General features: G+C 26.6%; 1 protein-coding gene across 3 annotated transcripts; it reads left to right on the top strand.

The window, feature by feature from the left end:
* Nucleotides 1–304: 304 nt before the first annotated feature.
* Nucleotides 305–16,679, top strand: LOC119601011 (integrin beta-PS). 3 transcript variants are annotated; one of them, XM_037951630.1, is made up of 9 exons: nucleotides 305–539; nucleotides 6,087–6,652; nucleotides 6,716–6,944; nucleotides 9,106–9,190; nucleotides 12,578–12,748; nucleotides 12,807–13,070; nucleotides 13,137–13,888; nucleotides 14,888–15,362; nucleotides 15,443–16,679. In XM_037951630.1, exons 2-9 carry the CDS (start codon nucleotides 6,154–6,156, stop codon nucleotides 15,506–15,508), a joined length of 2,541 nt encoding a protein of 846 aa, XP_037807558.1. In that variant the 5' UTR covers nucleotides 305–539; nucleotides 6,087–6,153; the 3' UTR covers nucleotides 15,509–16,679. The 3 variants fall into 3 exon arrangements, with proteins under 3 accessions (XP_037807558.1, XP_037807560.1, XP_037807559.1); XM_037951632.1 differs by lacking the exon at nucleotides 9,106–9,190 and adding an exon at nucleotides 10,001–10,085 and having other exon boundaries at nucleotides 315–539; XM_037951631.1 differs by lacking the exon at nucleotides 305–539 and adding an exon at nucleotides 789–806.
* Nucleotides 16,680–16,768: the final 89 nt, after the last annotated feature.

Genomic DNA, 16,768 nt, shown 5'->3' with positions numbered 1-16,768 from the left:
TTTTCCCTTAGCGTTTTTTTCAGAAAATTTGTTATTCATCAAATAATTGCTTAAATATATCGGAACGAAGGTTCAAAATAAAACACATTCTATAAATGTGTTATTTAAAATTTCTTTGTTTTTCTTTTTAGCAATCAAATTTGTTAATTAATTAAAAAATTTAATTATCCGAAAAAATTTTATAATTTTTATTTCAGCGTTTTTTTATATTAGCTAGTTTTTCAATTTCCTCTAATTAACATTACTTTTAAGTATGGTGAGTTTTATTTTCTCTTTATATATTTACTGGTTTCTCACCTCCTTCCATTCATTCATTTTTTTGGTCAGACTAGTGTTGGACTTCGTCGAGAATAGCAATATATATTCCGAGAACGACTACGTTTTCACAAAAACAAACGGGTGAAAATAAGAAAACAAAATAGAAAAGAAATAAAAAAAACACAATTTAGTGCAACACCTCCGCCCTGATGGAATTAAAATTATTGAAAACTAATTAAATTTATAAGAATTTTTTACAAATTTTACAATAGAACGAAAGTGTAAGTGTTAAATAAATATGAATCATTAAAATTACGTAAGAAAATAGACAAAATTTATGTGGAAATATTAAAAAATTGTACCAAAAATGAAGTAAAAAAAAAGATAAAGAAACACGAAAAAAAGTGACGATGATGATTTCATCGGATCGAAAAACAAAGATCATTAAATCATAAAAAATTATTAAATAAAAAAGCAATAGTGATAAAGTGTATTGAATGGTTTTAAATGAATATAAAATAATTTAAAAATATAAAATAAGTAATTTGGTAATTTATATTTATTTAAAAAAAATTTGCCAGCAAAAAAAAAAAATCACATTTAGATTTGTGTGGTTGTGTATGTACCCAGATTGCGTAGTGCCTGGTGGAGAACAAGTTAGAACGCCCACGTTTCCCTATGCTCAATAAACAAACAAGATTATTTACATATGCATACATACAATGGATGTTATGTTGTTGGGTTGATATTGCTGATCTATACTTAAACAAAAAGACATACATATGTACAAACAATTTTCCATATGCAAATCTATTGCAACACCTCTTCCTCTATGCTTGGTACTTGTATGAGTTTATATAGTAGTATTCCGCTGGTGTTGTTGCTGCTGCTAATGATGAACATGGTGGTGCATATTGATATTCATATAGGAAACTAATTTCTTTATACTTATGCCATCAATATCATCAATGACAGACAGCTGTTGTACTTGTTGCCTATTCTCTCCCTGATCATCTCTGGCCCGCTTCTCTTTACTTTTGTGTATATGTTTTTTGCGGGTTCTATTAATAGTAGGAATTGTTTTTGTACCAACATAAATTAATTTCTCTATTTTAAAGATATATTTCTGCATTTGATTTATTATTATATTGGAAGGTAAATTTAACCCCGAATATTGTGTTTTTATTAATATGACTCACTTAAAATTCCATATATGACCTTAATGTGTTATGATTTTATAGTATAATATAGGTACACGTTTGCATTGTCTTCTTTTTCAAAAAGGCACGTGCGTTCCATTGTTTAGTTTTGGGTACATATTAAAAGTTTTTAATTGACTTTTTAAAATTTTTTTACAAAAAGGGGTGTTTTTTCTTTGCCACAGCCATTTATAATGTCTGTTGTTTATATTTTTACTTTGAGTTAAATTTCAATAGATCTAGGTATATCTCACTACTCCAATTAGAAATAAGAAAACTTTTATGTTGTTGGAAATTTGTGTTTCCTCTTATCAGTTTGTATTTTTAGATACTGGTACATAATACATTTTTAATTGATTTTATTGAAGAAATTCTTACAATTGTGAACACATAACCTATAGTTTTGGAGAATACTATAACTGAAATTTTTCTAAATTGCTAACAATGTTATTGCTTATAACAAGAGCCGATAGCATATAAAATAAAACTTTTTTTGATATCCGCAGCTAGGTATTATGTTGTAGTTTTTATTTCTATGGAACCAAATCTTAATTGGACAATTAACAAAATCGGTCAATAAATGGCTGATAAGTACAAAAATATTTTTATATGAAAATATTAAGAAGAGTTTCTTGATCGACTTTTATTGCACTCTTTCGACTTGAAATTTACGAGTTCAACTATTTTTTACCGAAATTATTTCATTATCTCTTAGTAAATCTGTTCTATGCACCCCTAAAGTATTTCCTTCTGCGATTTAGGTGTTATTGACTATAATTTAAAACGGGAACACTTTTTACGAATCCGTCCTTACACGACGAAATAAGTTTCTATTTTCGAATTAGTGAAATGAAAATACTTAAGATTTTATAAAAAAATATATAGATTTTAAATTCATATAGTTATTTTAACTTTATATAAAGAAGGAATATGAGAAACCCTTTATTTTAAAGTCAACAGGTTGGACTTTCAGATGGCCTAACAGATTTTATAAATAAAGCTGCCTTCACGCTGTTATAACGTCCCAGATATGACCAAAAGAGGATTTTTTCAAACTTTATGACTCGGAAACTTAATATCAGCCTTAAATTCTGAAGCCAAATTGGAAATTCTCCAAAATTTAGAAATTCACTGATCTCCAGGTTAAGATTTTTTTTAAATTTTGTTGGGCTGTGTAAATATTTTGTTCGTTTGCCGCGTGTAATATGAATTAAAAATGTTCAGTGTTAGAAATATAATAAACTACAAAGCAAAACTAAAAACAACTTCAATATTTATTTATATACCTATTAAATTTTTAAGAAACCAAATATGGATATTCAAACATCCGGATTTGCCATTTTTAAATAATTTGCATTGCGGATTTGACAAATATTTTTTTTTTAAACCTAAACAAATTTGTCGCTTTTTAATATATTATTTTAAAGCATGATATAGATATGATTTAAAGCAATTAAGCCTAGAGAAGTTAAAACAAAAGTTGAGCATAAAATTTTCTCTAAGAAGTTGTAAGCTATATTAATTCTTCGTCTTAATAGTAACTTTAATTTACAAAACAATTTTTCATACACCTCATTCATGAAACAATAATTTATTAAACAAAAAATATCAATGAATCAATATATATAAATAATAAACAAAACATTAGTCATCTTACAGAACAAAGATACACATTCAGTGGAGATTCAACCAACACAACAAAACTGACAAAGAAAAACCTGTTTGTTTAAACTCGTTAAAATTGTAAGAAAAAAGTTTTTATTTTTCTAATCACTATAAATTGCTACAACAAATAACCTTAATTACAAAAACAACAGAATAAAGAACATGACCTACATTACTTTCACTACGAGGTTTTGTGGTTTAAATTCTTTTGTTTTAATAAAAAAAAAACCTAATTTATAGTATTTTTTAAGACCTTAATGTGTTAATGTTTATCCAACAATCATTTTGCACACACCTTTATTGGTTTTACTAGTTTATAATGAGTTTTCTTTCCTCCATATGCCAACACTACTAAATACTATTAGATTTTCCGATTCTTTCTTGCTTCTGCAATCTTGTCTCGTTTCGTTAGGATGGCCCAATAGCGCCATCAAGAGTTTTGTGTACATTTTGATTTTTTATATGGTTTTTTTCTTCATTAAAACATCATATCCCCTCTTTTTAATTTCTTTTGGCAATTTCACTGCCACTCAGTTTATTTTTTGTTTAATTTTATTTTATTTAAACTGTTTGTGTTTCTTTTTTTTTGAATGGATGAGTCATATAGTGAATGTTAAAGTGACTTAACGTTTCATATGAAATCTTGATGAGTTTTGTATACGAAATAGTAAAAAATAACAACAAAAAATTATAATCAAAATCGTCAGCAGCTAAATTGCTTTAGCTAGCAAATGAACCAACTAACAACATTGTATTTGATAATAATTTTCTGTTATATTTTATTATTAAATTTTTCTCTCTTTTTTTTAATTTGCAATACAAATTTAAACACACATCTGGAATTGTATTTTTAGTCATATGAATGTTTATGTTTTTATAGTATTAAATCATTTTGAAAAGTTTTTAAATCTTAAATATAAATTGTTTTTTGCTTTCATTTCTTATTTAGTTCTTTTTTTTGGTTGAAATTAAACATTTATTTATAAGTTAATAATTTTTTGTTGTTTTAGTAATTATGTATGTTAAAAATGCAGATTTTAGCAGAAAGATTAAAAATAAATTTCTCCGCAATTAATTTGCAAAAACAAAATAATTTAATTTAAAAGTAAAAAATTTAAAATTATCACCCAATTTAAATTTATTTAGGTCAGTTATAGCTTCTTCAAAAATATTATGTCATGTATGAGTGTTTAATGGAGAAAAAATGTAATTATATGAGTTCTGACAAAAATTAACCTTTTTTATTAATATTTTATTAATTGCTAAAAGAATTCAAAATAAGAACTGATGTTAAGAACTGAAATTAATCCACACTTTAGACTGATCTATAGTAGACACTATAGACTGATCTGTAGCAGAGACTATTGACTGATATACAGTATAGACTCAAGACTGATTTGTAGTAATGTCTATAGACTGATTTTTAGTAGAGATTATAGGCTGAACTATTGTAGATTTAGTGGAGACTATATTTGAAGCTATAAACGGATATACGCCTCCGGTAGGTTAGTGGTTAGTGTTCTAGTCTGGTAGACCGGAGGTGGTGGGTTCGATTCCCACCTGAGGCACTGGTTAAGGAGCGCACAACAGGCCCGATAGAGGCCTAGGTGTATTTCTTCGGATTTGATGTATATTCATCCTCCTTTCTAACTAACTACTAACTAACTAACTAACTAACTAACTAACTAACTAACTAACTAACTAACTAACTAACTAACTAACTACTAACTAACTAACTAACTAACTAACTACTAACTAACTAACTAACTAACTAACTAACTAACTACTAACTAACTAACTAACTACTAACTAACTAACTAACTAACTACTAACTAACTAACTAACTAACTAACTAACTAACTAACTAACTAACTAACTAACTAACTAACTAACTAACTAACTAACTAACTAACTAACTAACTAACTAACTAACTAACTAACTAACTAACTAACTAACTAACTAACTAACTAACTAACTAACTAACTAACTAACTAACTAACTAACTAACTAACTAACTAACTAACTAACTAACTAACTAACTAACTAACTAACTAACTAACTAACTAACTAACTAACTAACTAACTAACTAACTAACTAACTAACTAACTAACTAACTAACTAACTAACTAACTAACTAACTAACTAACTAACTAACTAACTAACTAACTAACTAACTAACTAACTAACTAACTAACTAACTAACTAACTAACTAACTAACTAACTAACTAACTAACTAACTAACTAACTAACTAATTAACTAACTAACTAACTAACTAACTAACTAACGGATATACGAGTATAAAGTCGAAACTATGGACTGACCTATAGTCAAGATTATATACTGATCATTTGTTAAGACTGATCTTTAATCGAGTCTCTGGACTGATCCATATTCTGATATTTAGTCGGGGTCTTGACTGATCTGTAGTGGAGACTATAGTACGACCTTTAGTAGAGGCTCTAGACTGATCCAGAGTAGAGACTTAAAACTATGGTGGAGAGTATAGACTGATATTTTTTGTAAACTAATCTATCATTGAGAATATAGACTGATCTGTAATAGAGACTATATAATGATCTATAGTAGTGATTGTAGACTAAGATATAGTTGAAAGACAAATACTCGCACCTCTTCCTGACTATAGACTAATCCATCACATTTTTGTACAAAATTCCTTAAATTTTTCTTCCCTACCAGAAATATTTGTTTATTCAAACACTTTTTTTTATCAATAAAAATTACATTGCAACCATATTTCCGCAACACTTTACCGTCGGTACCTTTTTTACACTTAATACAAATTAAAATTTTGAAAGAAATACGATAATATTTATTATCACCCCTGACGTCATACATTATTATTGGTGACTAAATTTCTTTTTCGTTTTTATTTTGTTTTGTATTTAAGCAGTTAATCATTTATTAAATAAACACATTTTTCCATATCATTCTTCTTTCAGTACTCGAACGAAAAATACGAATATATTTTTTTAAAAAACATTATTTTGCCCGTTTGCCAAAATTAACATGATTACTTCTTCCACAAAACGCCTGTATACACTGGCGTTATTAGCCTTTGTCTTCACTTGCTGTGTATTTTCCGTTGAAGCCCAATTAGCTGGTAAACTTATACAAAATCCTTGTGTCAATAAACGCACCTGTCATGAATGTATACAAACACAAAGTTGTGCCTGGTGTATGCAACCGGATCATGGTGATAAACCTAGATGCTTCCAACACAGTTATTCCAATGTTTGTCCAGAAGAATTTATTTGGAATCCTGATACAGTACAAAGTTTTACCATAAATCGTGAACTGACTAGAGCCGGTTATGCTGCTGGAGCAGCTGGTGGTCAAATGTCCTATGGTGGTTCTTATTATGCCAATTCTTCATACAGTAGTTCCTCATCGGGTTCATATTCAGGATCATATGGAGCTTCTGGAGCTGCCGGCGCCGCTGGTAGTTTTAGCGGCAGTGATATTGTACAAATCAGTCCTCAAAGAGTTTCTTTGAAATTGCGTATAAGTAAGTTTTTTTTTTGGTTATTAAGGTCTTAATGTAAAGCTAATAAAATAATTTCTATTGTAGATGAAGTCCACAGTTTAAATATGCGTTATTCTCAGGCTGAAGATTATCCCGTTGATTTATACTATCTTATGGACTTGTCAAAATCTATGGAAGATGACAAAGAAAAACTTTCGGCTTTGGGTGATTTACTCTCCGAAACTATGCGTAACATTACCTCTAATTTCCGTTTAGGTTTCGGTTCTTTTGTTGATAAAGTTTTGATGCCCTATGTTTCGACTATACCCAAAAAGTGAGTAATATTTTTTTATTTCTTATTTTTCTATTATTTGTTTAAGTATATGGCTACATTGATAATGAAAGTGTGATTTCCCATTTCTAATTATTGCAATTGTAAAATATTTAAGTATTATTTAAATTTATTGTTAATGTAGTCTTTAGATTAGTGAACTTATGTTAATTAATGAGTAATAGAGATTTAAATAGGTTTATTTATAAATAACGAAACTTAATATTCTTCATCATATTATAATTAATTGTAATTACAATATCATTGTTCTTTTTGTTGTTAACATATTTGAACATTTCAAATTAAACCATTTCCAATTGTATTTGAAAATATTTTCTTTAAATAAAATAAAAGAAATGAAATTAAAACTTTACACAATTCTTTATAATATTTGTATATTATTTAATATTTAAATTAATTTAACTTTTAATATATCTTGGTTAAAGAAATTTAATTAAAAATATGATGAAGAACATTAAGTATTGACTTTTATCTAAATTATCTTAGAGATTTTTATATTATAATAAGTATAGAGTAAAATATTAATAGAAAAATGTTCTTGCAAATGTAGAAAATTTTCAAGTTGATAACATGTTTAAAAAGTTTGCAAATTTACAATTCAGTGTTAACAGTTCTTGTAAATAAGCAAGTCCCTAAAAACACGATATAAAAGAAAAATGGCCATTTAAATTAGTTAAAATCTTTTAGTTTTTGAAGAAAAAAAAAAAGAAAAAACCATAATTTGATTATAAATTCTTTTATAATGTAATCTATTGTAGAAACTGTAGCCTAATCTACAGTGAAGACTTAGACTAATATACAGTCAAGAGGATAGACAAATCAATAATCGAGACTAAAGACTAATCTTTAGAGACTATAAACTCTATAGTCAAAACTAGAGAATGATCTATAGTTGAGAGTATAGAACAATCTAAGGTCGAGCCTATAAACCAATCTATGGCCAAGAGAATGTTTTAATACATTGTCGAAACTATTGACTAATATAGTGTTAAGCCTAAAGTCTATACTATAGCCGAGACTAAGGATTAATCTATAGCCGAGACTATTGACTGATCTACAGTTTAGGCTATAAACTAATCTGTAGTTGGTTGAGACAAATCTATATTGAGGGTATAGACTATTTACAGTTGAGACTATAGACTAATCTATAGAGACTGTAGACTGATCTATAGTTTAGACTATAAACTGATCTATAGTTAAGACTATATACTAATCTATAGTGGAGTCCATAGACAAGACTATAGACTAATCTATAGTCAAGACTATAGGCTAATCTATAGTCAAGACTATAGGCTAATCTATAGTCAAGACTGTAGACTAATCTATAGTCAAGAATATAGACTAATCTATAGTCAACACTATAGACTAATCTATAGTCAACACTATAGACTAATCTATAGTCAAGACTATAGACTAATCTATAGTCAAGACTATAGACTAAACTATAGTCAATACTATAGACTAATCTATAGTCAAGACTATAGCCTAATCTATAGTCAAGACTATAAACTATTCTATAGTCAAGAATATAGTCAAGACTATAGACTATTCTATAGTCAAGACTATAGACTATTCTATAGTCAAGACTATAGACTATTCTATAGTCAAGACTAATCTACAGCCGAGACTATTAATAAAGGCCATGTACTGATCTACAGTCGAAATTATAGATTCATATAAGTTCGTCTATAGACTAATCTATAGTCAAGAGTATAGGCTAATCTATAGTCAAGACTATAGACTAATAATAATCTACAGCATAGGAACAAAAAAATGTTGATACATCTTCACTTATTATTATTTATTTTTCTAATTTTTAATTCCAATATTTGCAAATCGCTTTTATAAAATTTAGCAATAAGATTTAATTCATTATTAATTTTAACATGTTAATTATTTTTTAATTTTTTGATAATTGCTTATATTAATTTAAATTAAGTTGTTTTTTTTATAATTTCGTTATTATATTGCTAATTTCATTAATATTTCTTTTTTTTTACTTAAACAATTTCCAAACCACTAACAATTCGCAATAATTGAAAAAATAAATACTAATCACAACAAAAACAAACCTCCATCATCACTTACTCAAAAAATAATCCAAATTAAACTGCACCTCTCAACAACAACAACAACAAAACAGACTTGAACATCCCTGTGAAAATTGTGAAGCTCCTTATGGTTATCGCAACCATATGCCCTTGAGTACAAATACCGCCGAATTCACTGTAAGATTCAATTATTTTGTTTTTCTTTTTCTCCCAAAATATTCAAACTTATTATTTTATACATGTTTATGATTTTTATCAATACATTACACCCACTACTCCATACACGTTTTTTTTTTTTTCAAAAAACTTCATTTTCTGTTGCTTACTTTTTGAGTGTTTTAATATTATTATTTTTAAATTGTTTTAACTTATTTCTGTGTTGTAATTAATTTAGTTGCCTTGTATTAATGAAAGAGATTTTTTTGAAATAATTTACTAAATTTAAAATTTATTGTAATAATTTTCATTATTATTGTAATAAATTTTAAATATTATAAATAATTTCATCGCCTCTTTCATTAAGTTTGTTGCATTTAGTTTTGGCTTAACTGTTGTGTTTATTTATGTTGTTTTAACTTTTATTAGTTTTTAAATTATTTTACTATTCTTTAAATATATTGTCTAAGGGTAAGATTGTTGTAAATCATTATATCATAGAAATATTATATTGGTGTTGTTGTTAATCTTAAATTATACATTATTATTGATTGAGTAATTTTAAGTTGTTTTCTAATTCGAAATTATAATATGGTTTTTTGTAAAACCTACGTTATAGTGGCTTAACTATCACAAAACGTTCGTTTCACAAAATTCTTAATAAGTATTCTTATTTTAAAAATTTTACATTTCTCTTTCATTTATCATATTCTTCTTGTTTTTCTTTCTAAATTTTCTTTCATATAATATAAAATTATCTACTATTCTTTATAAAAAAACATATCTGTCTGCCTTAAATATATCATTTAAAATAATCGTAAACAAAATTAGCATGATCGAGCCATGTGCAGGCTGTGCTGCACCTTATGGTTATAAAAATGCAATGCCTTTAAGCACGGATACATATCGGTTCTCAGTAAGTTAATGTTGTCGTAGTTTATTTTAGTTTTATAAATATTCATTCATAGTTTCTTTTCGCATGTAGTTAGTAATTATTACCCAATCCCATAAACCAACTCTGGAAAGTTTAATTATAAAGCATTTTGCTAATAGAAATTGGAAATCTTTTGAAAGGAGTTGGTTTTATTATTTTATTAAAAAGTTTTTACTTAAGTATTGGTGCATGGTTTTATTTAAAAAATAATATTATAAATGCATGTGTTATGTGGTGTTTAGTCTGCATGTCTTCAATATTTTTAATATGTTTTCATATTCCCCTTTAAAATCACCTACATTTCAGTGATCATTTCATATTAATTTTAAAGGTACACTCTTGTTTATTTAATTTAAATTTTTTATTAACTTTTTTTAACCCCTTGGATTTTTATTAATATTTCGAAGTTCTGTTTTATGGTTTCATTTAAAATATATTATTTAGTTATGTTATTATTTGTTTATTTTATTTCTTATCTTTTCACTTATTTTTATCGCAAATTTTTAATATTCTTAAAGTTTGTGTCACAAAGCCAAACGTTTGTTTTGTGTCTTCTTATCAGTTTGAAAGATAAGTTTAAAGATAAGCTCAGTAATACCGTGTTATTGTTGGTACTATATTCCTATTTTTAATGCAAAATATTAATAATTTAACCATGAAAAATAACTTAAAGTATTGAATTAATAGGATTGTTCAAATGATTGTTAGAAGTTATATTGAAAGTAAAAGTACGATTCACATTTAACTAAAGATTATCAAAAAGAAGGTATTTATTTTTCTCAAAATTTCAAATTTAAATTTTTTCTTTTATTTAGAAAATTTTTATATTTATTTTCAAAATGTTTACGTTTGTAATTGAAAAACGAAAAAATCGCCTTATATTAAAGCTAGAAATATATTTTAATAAACCCTTGATATAAAAGTTTTTTTTACAACTGTTGAATATAAGTTCGAATTTTCAAACATGTCGTAAGAAGCTTACATGTTAATAAGTCCTTAAAATCGATGAATAGTTTAAAAAATGTTCAACTTTTTTAAGTTCGATATCGTTAAAATGTAAGAAATGATACTTAAATTAAACTAAAATTATATTTTTATTAATGGTCATAGTCTAAGGACCATTTTAACCGCTTAAAATATTTTTCGAACATAACTTCGAATTTTCGAACATATCTTATAAAGCTTATTTTGAAAGAAAATGTTTTTAAAACTATCTTAATAAGGTTATTGCTTTGAAAATACTTTAAAATCCATGAATAGTTGAAAAAAATTAAAATTTTTTAAATTCGAAATCGAAAAAATTTAAGAAAATTATATTTTTATTAACGTACATATTCTACAGATTATTTTAGCAGCTTTAAATATTTTTCGAATATAACTTCGAATTTTCGAACATATTTCAGAAAACTTATTTTTAAAATATTCTGAAAATTAAACGTTTTCGAACAAATCTTAAAAGCTTATTCATATTTTGAAAACAATTTAATTGTTAAGTTCGAAATCGAAAAATTTTCATAAATTGACCTCAAATTAAACAAAATCTATATTGTTATTAATGTTCATGTTCTAGAGACAATTTTTACAGTTTTAAAGTTTTTCGAACATAACTTCGAATTTTCGAACACATCTTAAAAAATATTTAAAAAGTAAATGTTTTCTTACATATCTTAAAAGCGTACATTTCGAAATTTCTTTAAAAATCATGAACATTTCAAAATAATTTTCAATGTTCGAAATCGAAAAAATTCAAGAAATTGTCCTCAAATTAAACTAAAATTATATTTATATGAAAATGTTAAAATTATTTTCAACTGTTTTAAGTTCGAAATTAAAAACTTGGCTTCGAGTAAGTAATATAAGTTCGAAATTAAAAAAATTAAACCCAGAAAAGCTAAAATTATATATATTTTTATTTATTTTAAATTTTTCGAACATATATAACTTCGAATTTTCTAAAATTTATTAGAACTTTAAAAATAACTTTAAAAATTTAATATTTCCGAAGATATTTTAAAACTTATGTATTAAAGAAATGGTTTGATATTATTCAACTTTAGACGATAGAACTTCGTATGGATATCTTCATTAAAAATTTAAATTTTTTATATTCAATTTTAAGAGGATAGAACTTCGTATGGATATCTTTATTAAAAAATTTAAATTTTTTATAACCTAAATTCTTAGAAACAAATTAAAAAAAACATAAAACAAAATAAATTATATAATTTTAAACTAATCGTTTTTAAAAACAAAACCTGTACAGATGTTTTTTTAAACAATAACTAAACAAATCATAAATTAAAATTAAAAAAATTCTCATTTGGAAATGTTAAATTAACTAAAAAATATGTTTAACAGAAAGTAAAAATCAACAAGAGTGTACCATAACCCAAATAACAAAATATTTGAAACAAAAATCTTAACAATAATTTTAAAAATAACTTCTTTTTACTCTAAAACCTCTAAAAACACAGACTGAAGTAAAAAGAGCCGCTGTCTCTGGTAATTTGGATGCTCCTGAAGGTGGTTTTGATGCCATTATGCAAGCTATAGCTTGTCGTCAACAAATCGGCTGGCGTGAACAGGCACGTCGCCTATTAGTATTCTCAACAGATGCTGGTTTCCATTATGCTGGTGATGGCAAGGTAATTTTATACATATTTCTAAATATTATAAATTTATTTTAACAAATTTATTTTTTAGCTTGGTGGTGTTATTGCTCCCAATGATGGTGAATGTCATTTAAATTCTGCTGGTCTCTATACCCACTCGGTTATACAAGATTATCCTAGTATTTCTCAAATTAATCATAAAGTTAAGCAAAATTCTATTAATATCATATTTGCTGTTACCGCCAATCAACATTCGGTTTATGAGAAATTATCCCAACATATTGAAGGTTCTTCAAGTGCCATTTTATCAAATGATTCTTCTAACGTAGTCGATTTGGTTAGAGAGGAATATAGTGTAAGTTGTTGTATTAATTGTTAATTAACACTAGACAAAAATATATGTTTATAATTTTCTTTATAGAAAATATCTTCTTCCATTGAAATGAAAGATAATGCCACCAGCCATGTTAAGATCACTTATCACTCTTCCTGTTTGAATGGCGGTTCTGAAATTCCCACTTCGAAATGTGATGGTCTGAAGGTTGGTGATATTGTCAATTTTACTGCCCAAATATTGGTTACTTCATGTCCCACTGATCCCGCCGAATGGAATCAAGTTATTCAAATTTATCCCGTGGGTATTAATGAAAGTTTGGTTATCGATTTGGAAATGTTGTGTTCCTGCCCTTGTGAAAAACCCGGCTCCACTGGCTATCAAATCAATTCTCCTGTTTGTAATAATCATGGTACCTACATGTGTGGTATCTGTGAATGTGATGACATGCATTTCGGTCACAATTGTGAATGTTCCACTACTGATGTCCATTCGGAAAAGGGTAAAGACTTTGGCTGCCGTGCTGATAATGTAACAACAATTGATTGTAATGGTCGTGGTACTTGTTTGTGCGGTGTCTGTGATTGTGAGAAACGTGCTAATCCTGAGGAAATTATTTCTGGTCGTTTCTGCGAATGCGACAATTTCTCCTGTGATCGTCATGAACAGCAATTGTGTTCGGGCCCAGATCATGGTGTATGCGAGTGCGGTAGTTGTGTGTGTAAACCTGGTTGGACTGGTACTGCTTGTGATTGTCGCGATTCAAATGACACATGTATACCACCCAATGGCGGTGAAATCTGTTCAGGACATGGTGAATGTGAATGTGGTGTATGCAAGTAAGTTTTCACTTCCGTAAGAAGGTGTATGTATATAAGTTTGTTATTCCGTGTGTAATTTAGAAAATTTAATTTTTCGACCTTAGCGTTTGTCTGTATGTTTGTTGAAAACAAATTTTTCAGGACCCTAGATATCTTTGGGGTCCAATTGGAAAATTTTATATGACACACTTTAGAATATTTTAAAGAAATTCAGCTTAGCTGAAATCTATTGAAAACCAATTCAGCTAACACAATTTAATGATATTTTCAAATTGTAGTTAAAATACATAGAAAAATATAATTCAGCTGAGCTGAATTAATTATTTAAACAATTCAGCTAACAAAATTAGAATAAAAATCAGCTTGCAATATTTAAAAAATACTATTCAGCGCACAACGGCCCGATAGTGGCCTGATGTTGTATACATCCTCCTATCAACCTAACCTAAGCGGAATTCTATATAAATTAACAACATTAGAATAAAAATGAGCTTACAGTTGAAGAATATTACAAAAAATATTATTCAGCTAGCTGAATTCTATATAAATGCAATTCAGCTAACATAGTTGAATGAAATTATAAAATTGTACATAAAATAAATAGAAAAATATTTAAACAATCCTTACAAAATTGTAATTGCTTACAAAATTGTAATCAGAATGAGCTTACTGCTCAAAAATATAACAAATAATGCTATTCAGCTAAACTGATTTCTATATAAATGCAATTCAGCTAACAAAAAATTATATTCAGCTGGGGAGATTTAAGTTTTTTAATAATTCAGCTAACAAAATTATACGAAAAATCAGCAGTAAGTTGAAATATATTACTAAAACGTTATTCAGCTAAGCTGAATAACGTTTTAGTCATTTCAATTTCATATAATATATCCGATGTTTTTGGACCGATATCGATGGTTTTAAATAGCAAAGTTCTCGAAAACAAATTGACAATTAAGTTATACAAAAATGTATGAATTTTTCAAATACTTATTTTAACGTTTATTATCTCTCCAGATGTAAATCCACCGAAGAAGGACGTTATTCTGGCAAATACTGTGAAAAGTGTCCCACATGTTCTGGACGCTGTCACGAGCTTAAAGACTGCGTACAATGTCAAATGTATAAGACTGGTCCCTTAAAGGAGGATAAAGATTGTGCCGCCAATTGCACAACATTTGTACCAATCGGTGTTGAAAAGGTCGAACTTGATGAAAAGAAAGAAGAGAATATTTGTATATTCTATGATGAAGATGATTGTAAATTTGCCTTCAAATACAGCGAAGAAGATGACAAAGTTGAAGTGCATGCCCAGCAAGAACGTGAATGTCCTCCTAAAGTCTTTATGTTGGGTATTGTTTTGGGTGTTATAGCTGCCATTGTACTGGTAGGTTTAGCCATATTGTTATTATGGAAACTTTTGACTACCATACACGATAGACGTGAATTTGCTAGATTTGAAAAGGAACGCATGAATGCCAGATGGGATACGGTAAGTTGGCTATTGATTGAAATGAAGAATATAATATAAATTTGTTTTTTTTTTTTTTTTTTCTTTTGCTTTTATTACAGGGTGAAAATCCTATTTACAAACAAGCCACCTCTACATTCAAAAATCCTACATATGCTGGCAAATAAGTAACGATATTTTAACGATCTTAACTTAACCTTTTTCGTTTTAGTTTTTATAAGAAAACAATATGCCATAAAAAACGAAACGTTTTAAGCTATGTAAATTCTTTTGGTTTCTAACAAAACTAATCTTTATGTATTTAACTGCCAGTAAAAGCCTAAAATCGTTTACAACTAAATTTTGCAACTTAACCAAAACTTAACTTTGAAACCCTCCATTTTTTGTTTTATTTCTACTCTACTCTACTATCATTTTTCATTTTCTACTTTTATTGACAAAAGTGTAGTAATTTTAAATATGTGCCTCAAAACAAAAACCAACAACAGAAGAAATAAGAAAAGAACTTATTAACAATATTTATATTTTTACACTCAAATATATTTTGTACTTTTTATAACAGTAATGTAACAAAAACAAAAAAGGAACAAGCGATTTTTTTATTAATAGTTTTTAAGTAATAGAAATAATAGTAATCCAAAATGCCTTGCAACCAAATTAAAACATTGAAATTATAAAATATTTTATATATTTTCATCATATATATAAAAAACGCAACAATATTGCAATATTTGCCCAAAAACATAAAAATTTATAATTTAATGATATTTAAATTATTTATTTACTAAATAATTTAAATTTTTTTAATTTTTAAGACTTAATAAAAAAACAATTTGTATTTCTTTCAGCTATATTTATAAGAAATGCTAAACATTTTAGTTTTTTATTATAAATATAGTTAGTTAGAGTTTATTTCTGTATTAACAAATTCATTTCTTTTTAATTTTGTTCTACTGTCCTTGTGTGTGTATTTTTTAGTTTATTTCTACATAATTAAGTTCTATGTATTTAACAAGTAAGTTTTCTTTTTTTTATTTTTCTTCTTTTTTAGTTAATACTTTTTTATTTTTGTAAGTTTTTTTTTTTAATAATTTGTATAAATTTTTACGTTTTTGTTTTTAAGTTTACCTTTGGATTCAGTAACTTTTAAAAGAAGTTTTATTTTGAAAATTTTTGAAAAAAAAAAAAAAAATATTTTATTTTTTACAAATTTTTAAAATAAAATTTATTTTAAAAATACTAAATCAGGAGGTCAGTTTTATTTTTCATTGTATAATTTGTACTGATTAATATTAACAATAATAAATTAAATTAAATAAAAAAAAAAATACAAACACCAATAAAATATTGATTTTCTTTGAGCCGGAAAAGAGAGAGACAATAAATAACCTGGTTTGAATACTAATTAAGTAAGAGAATTTGTTGAA

The sequence above is a fragment of the Lucilia sericata genome, unplaced genomic scaffold, assembly GCF_015586225.1.
Source record: "Lucilia sericata isolate MDLA Ls3-8-SP2 unplaced genomic scaffold, ASM1558622v1 Contig000135F_arrow, whole genome shotgun sequence".
Lineage (NCBI taxonomy): Eukaryota > Metazoa > Arthropoda > Insecta > Diptera > Calliphoridae > Lucilia > Lucilia sericata.
This window is presented reverse-complemented; position numbering and strand designations above follow the sequence as displayed.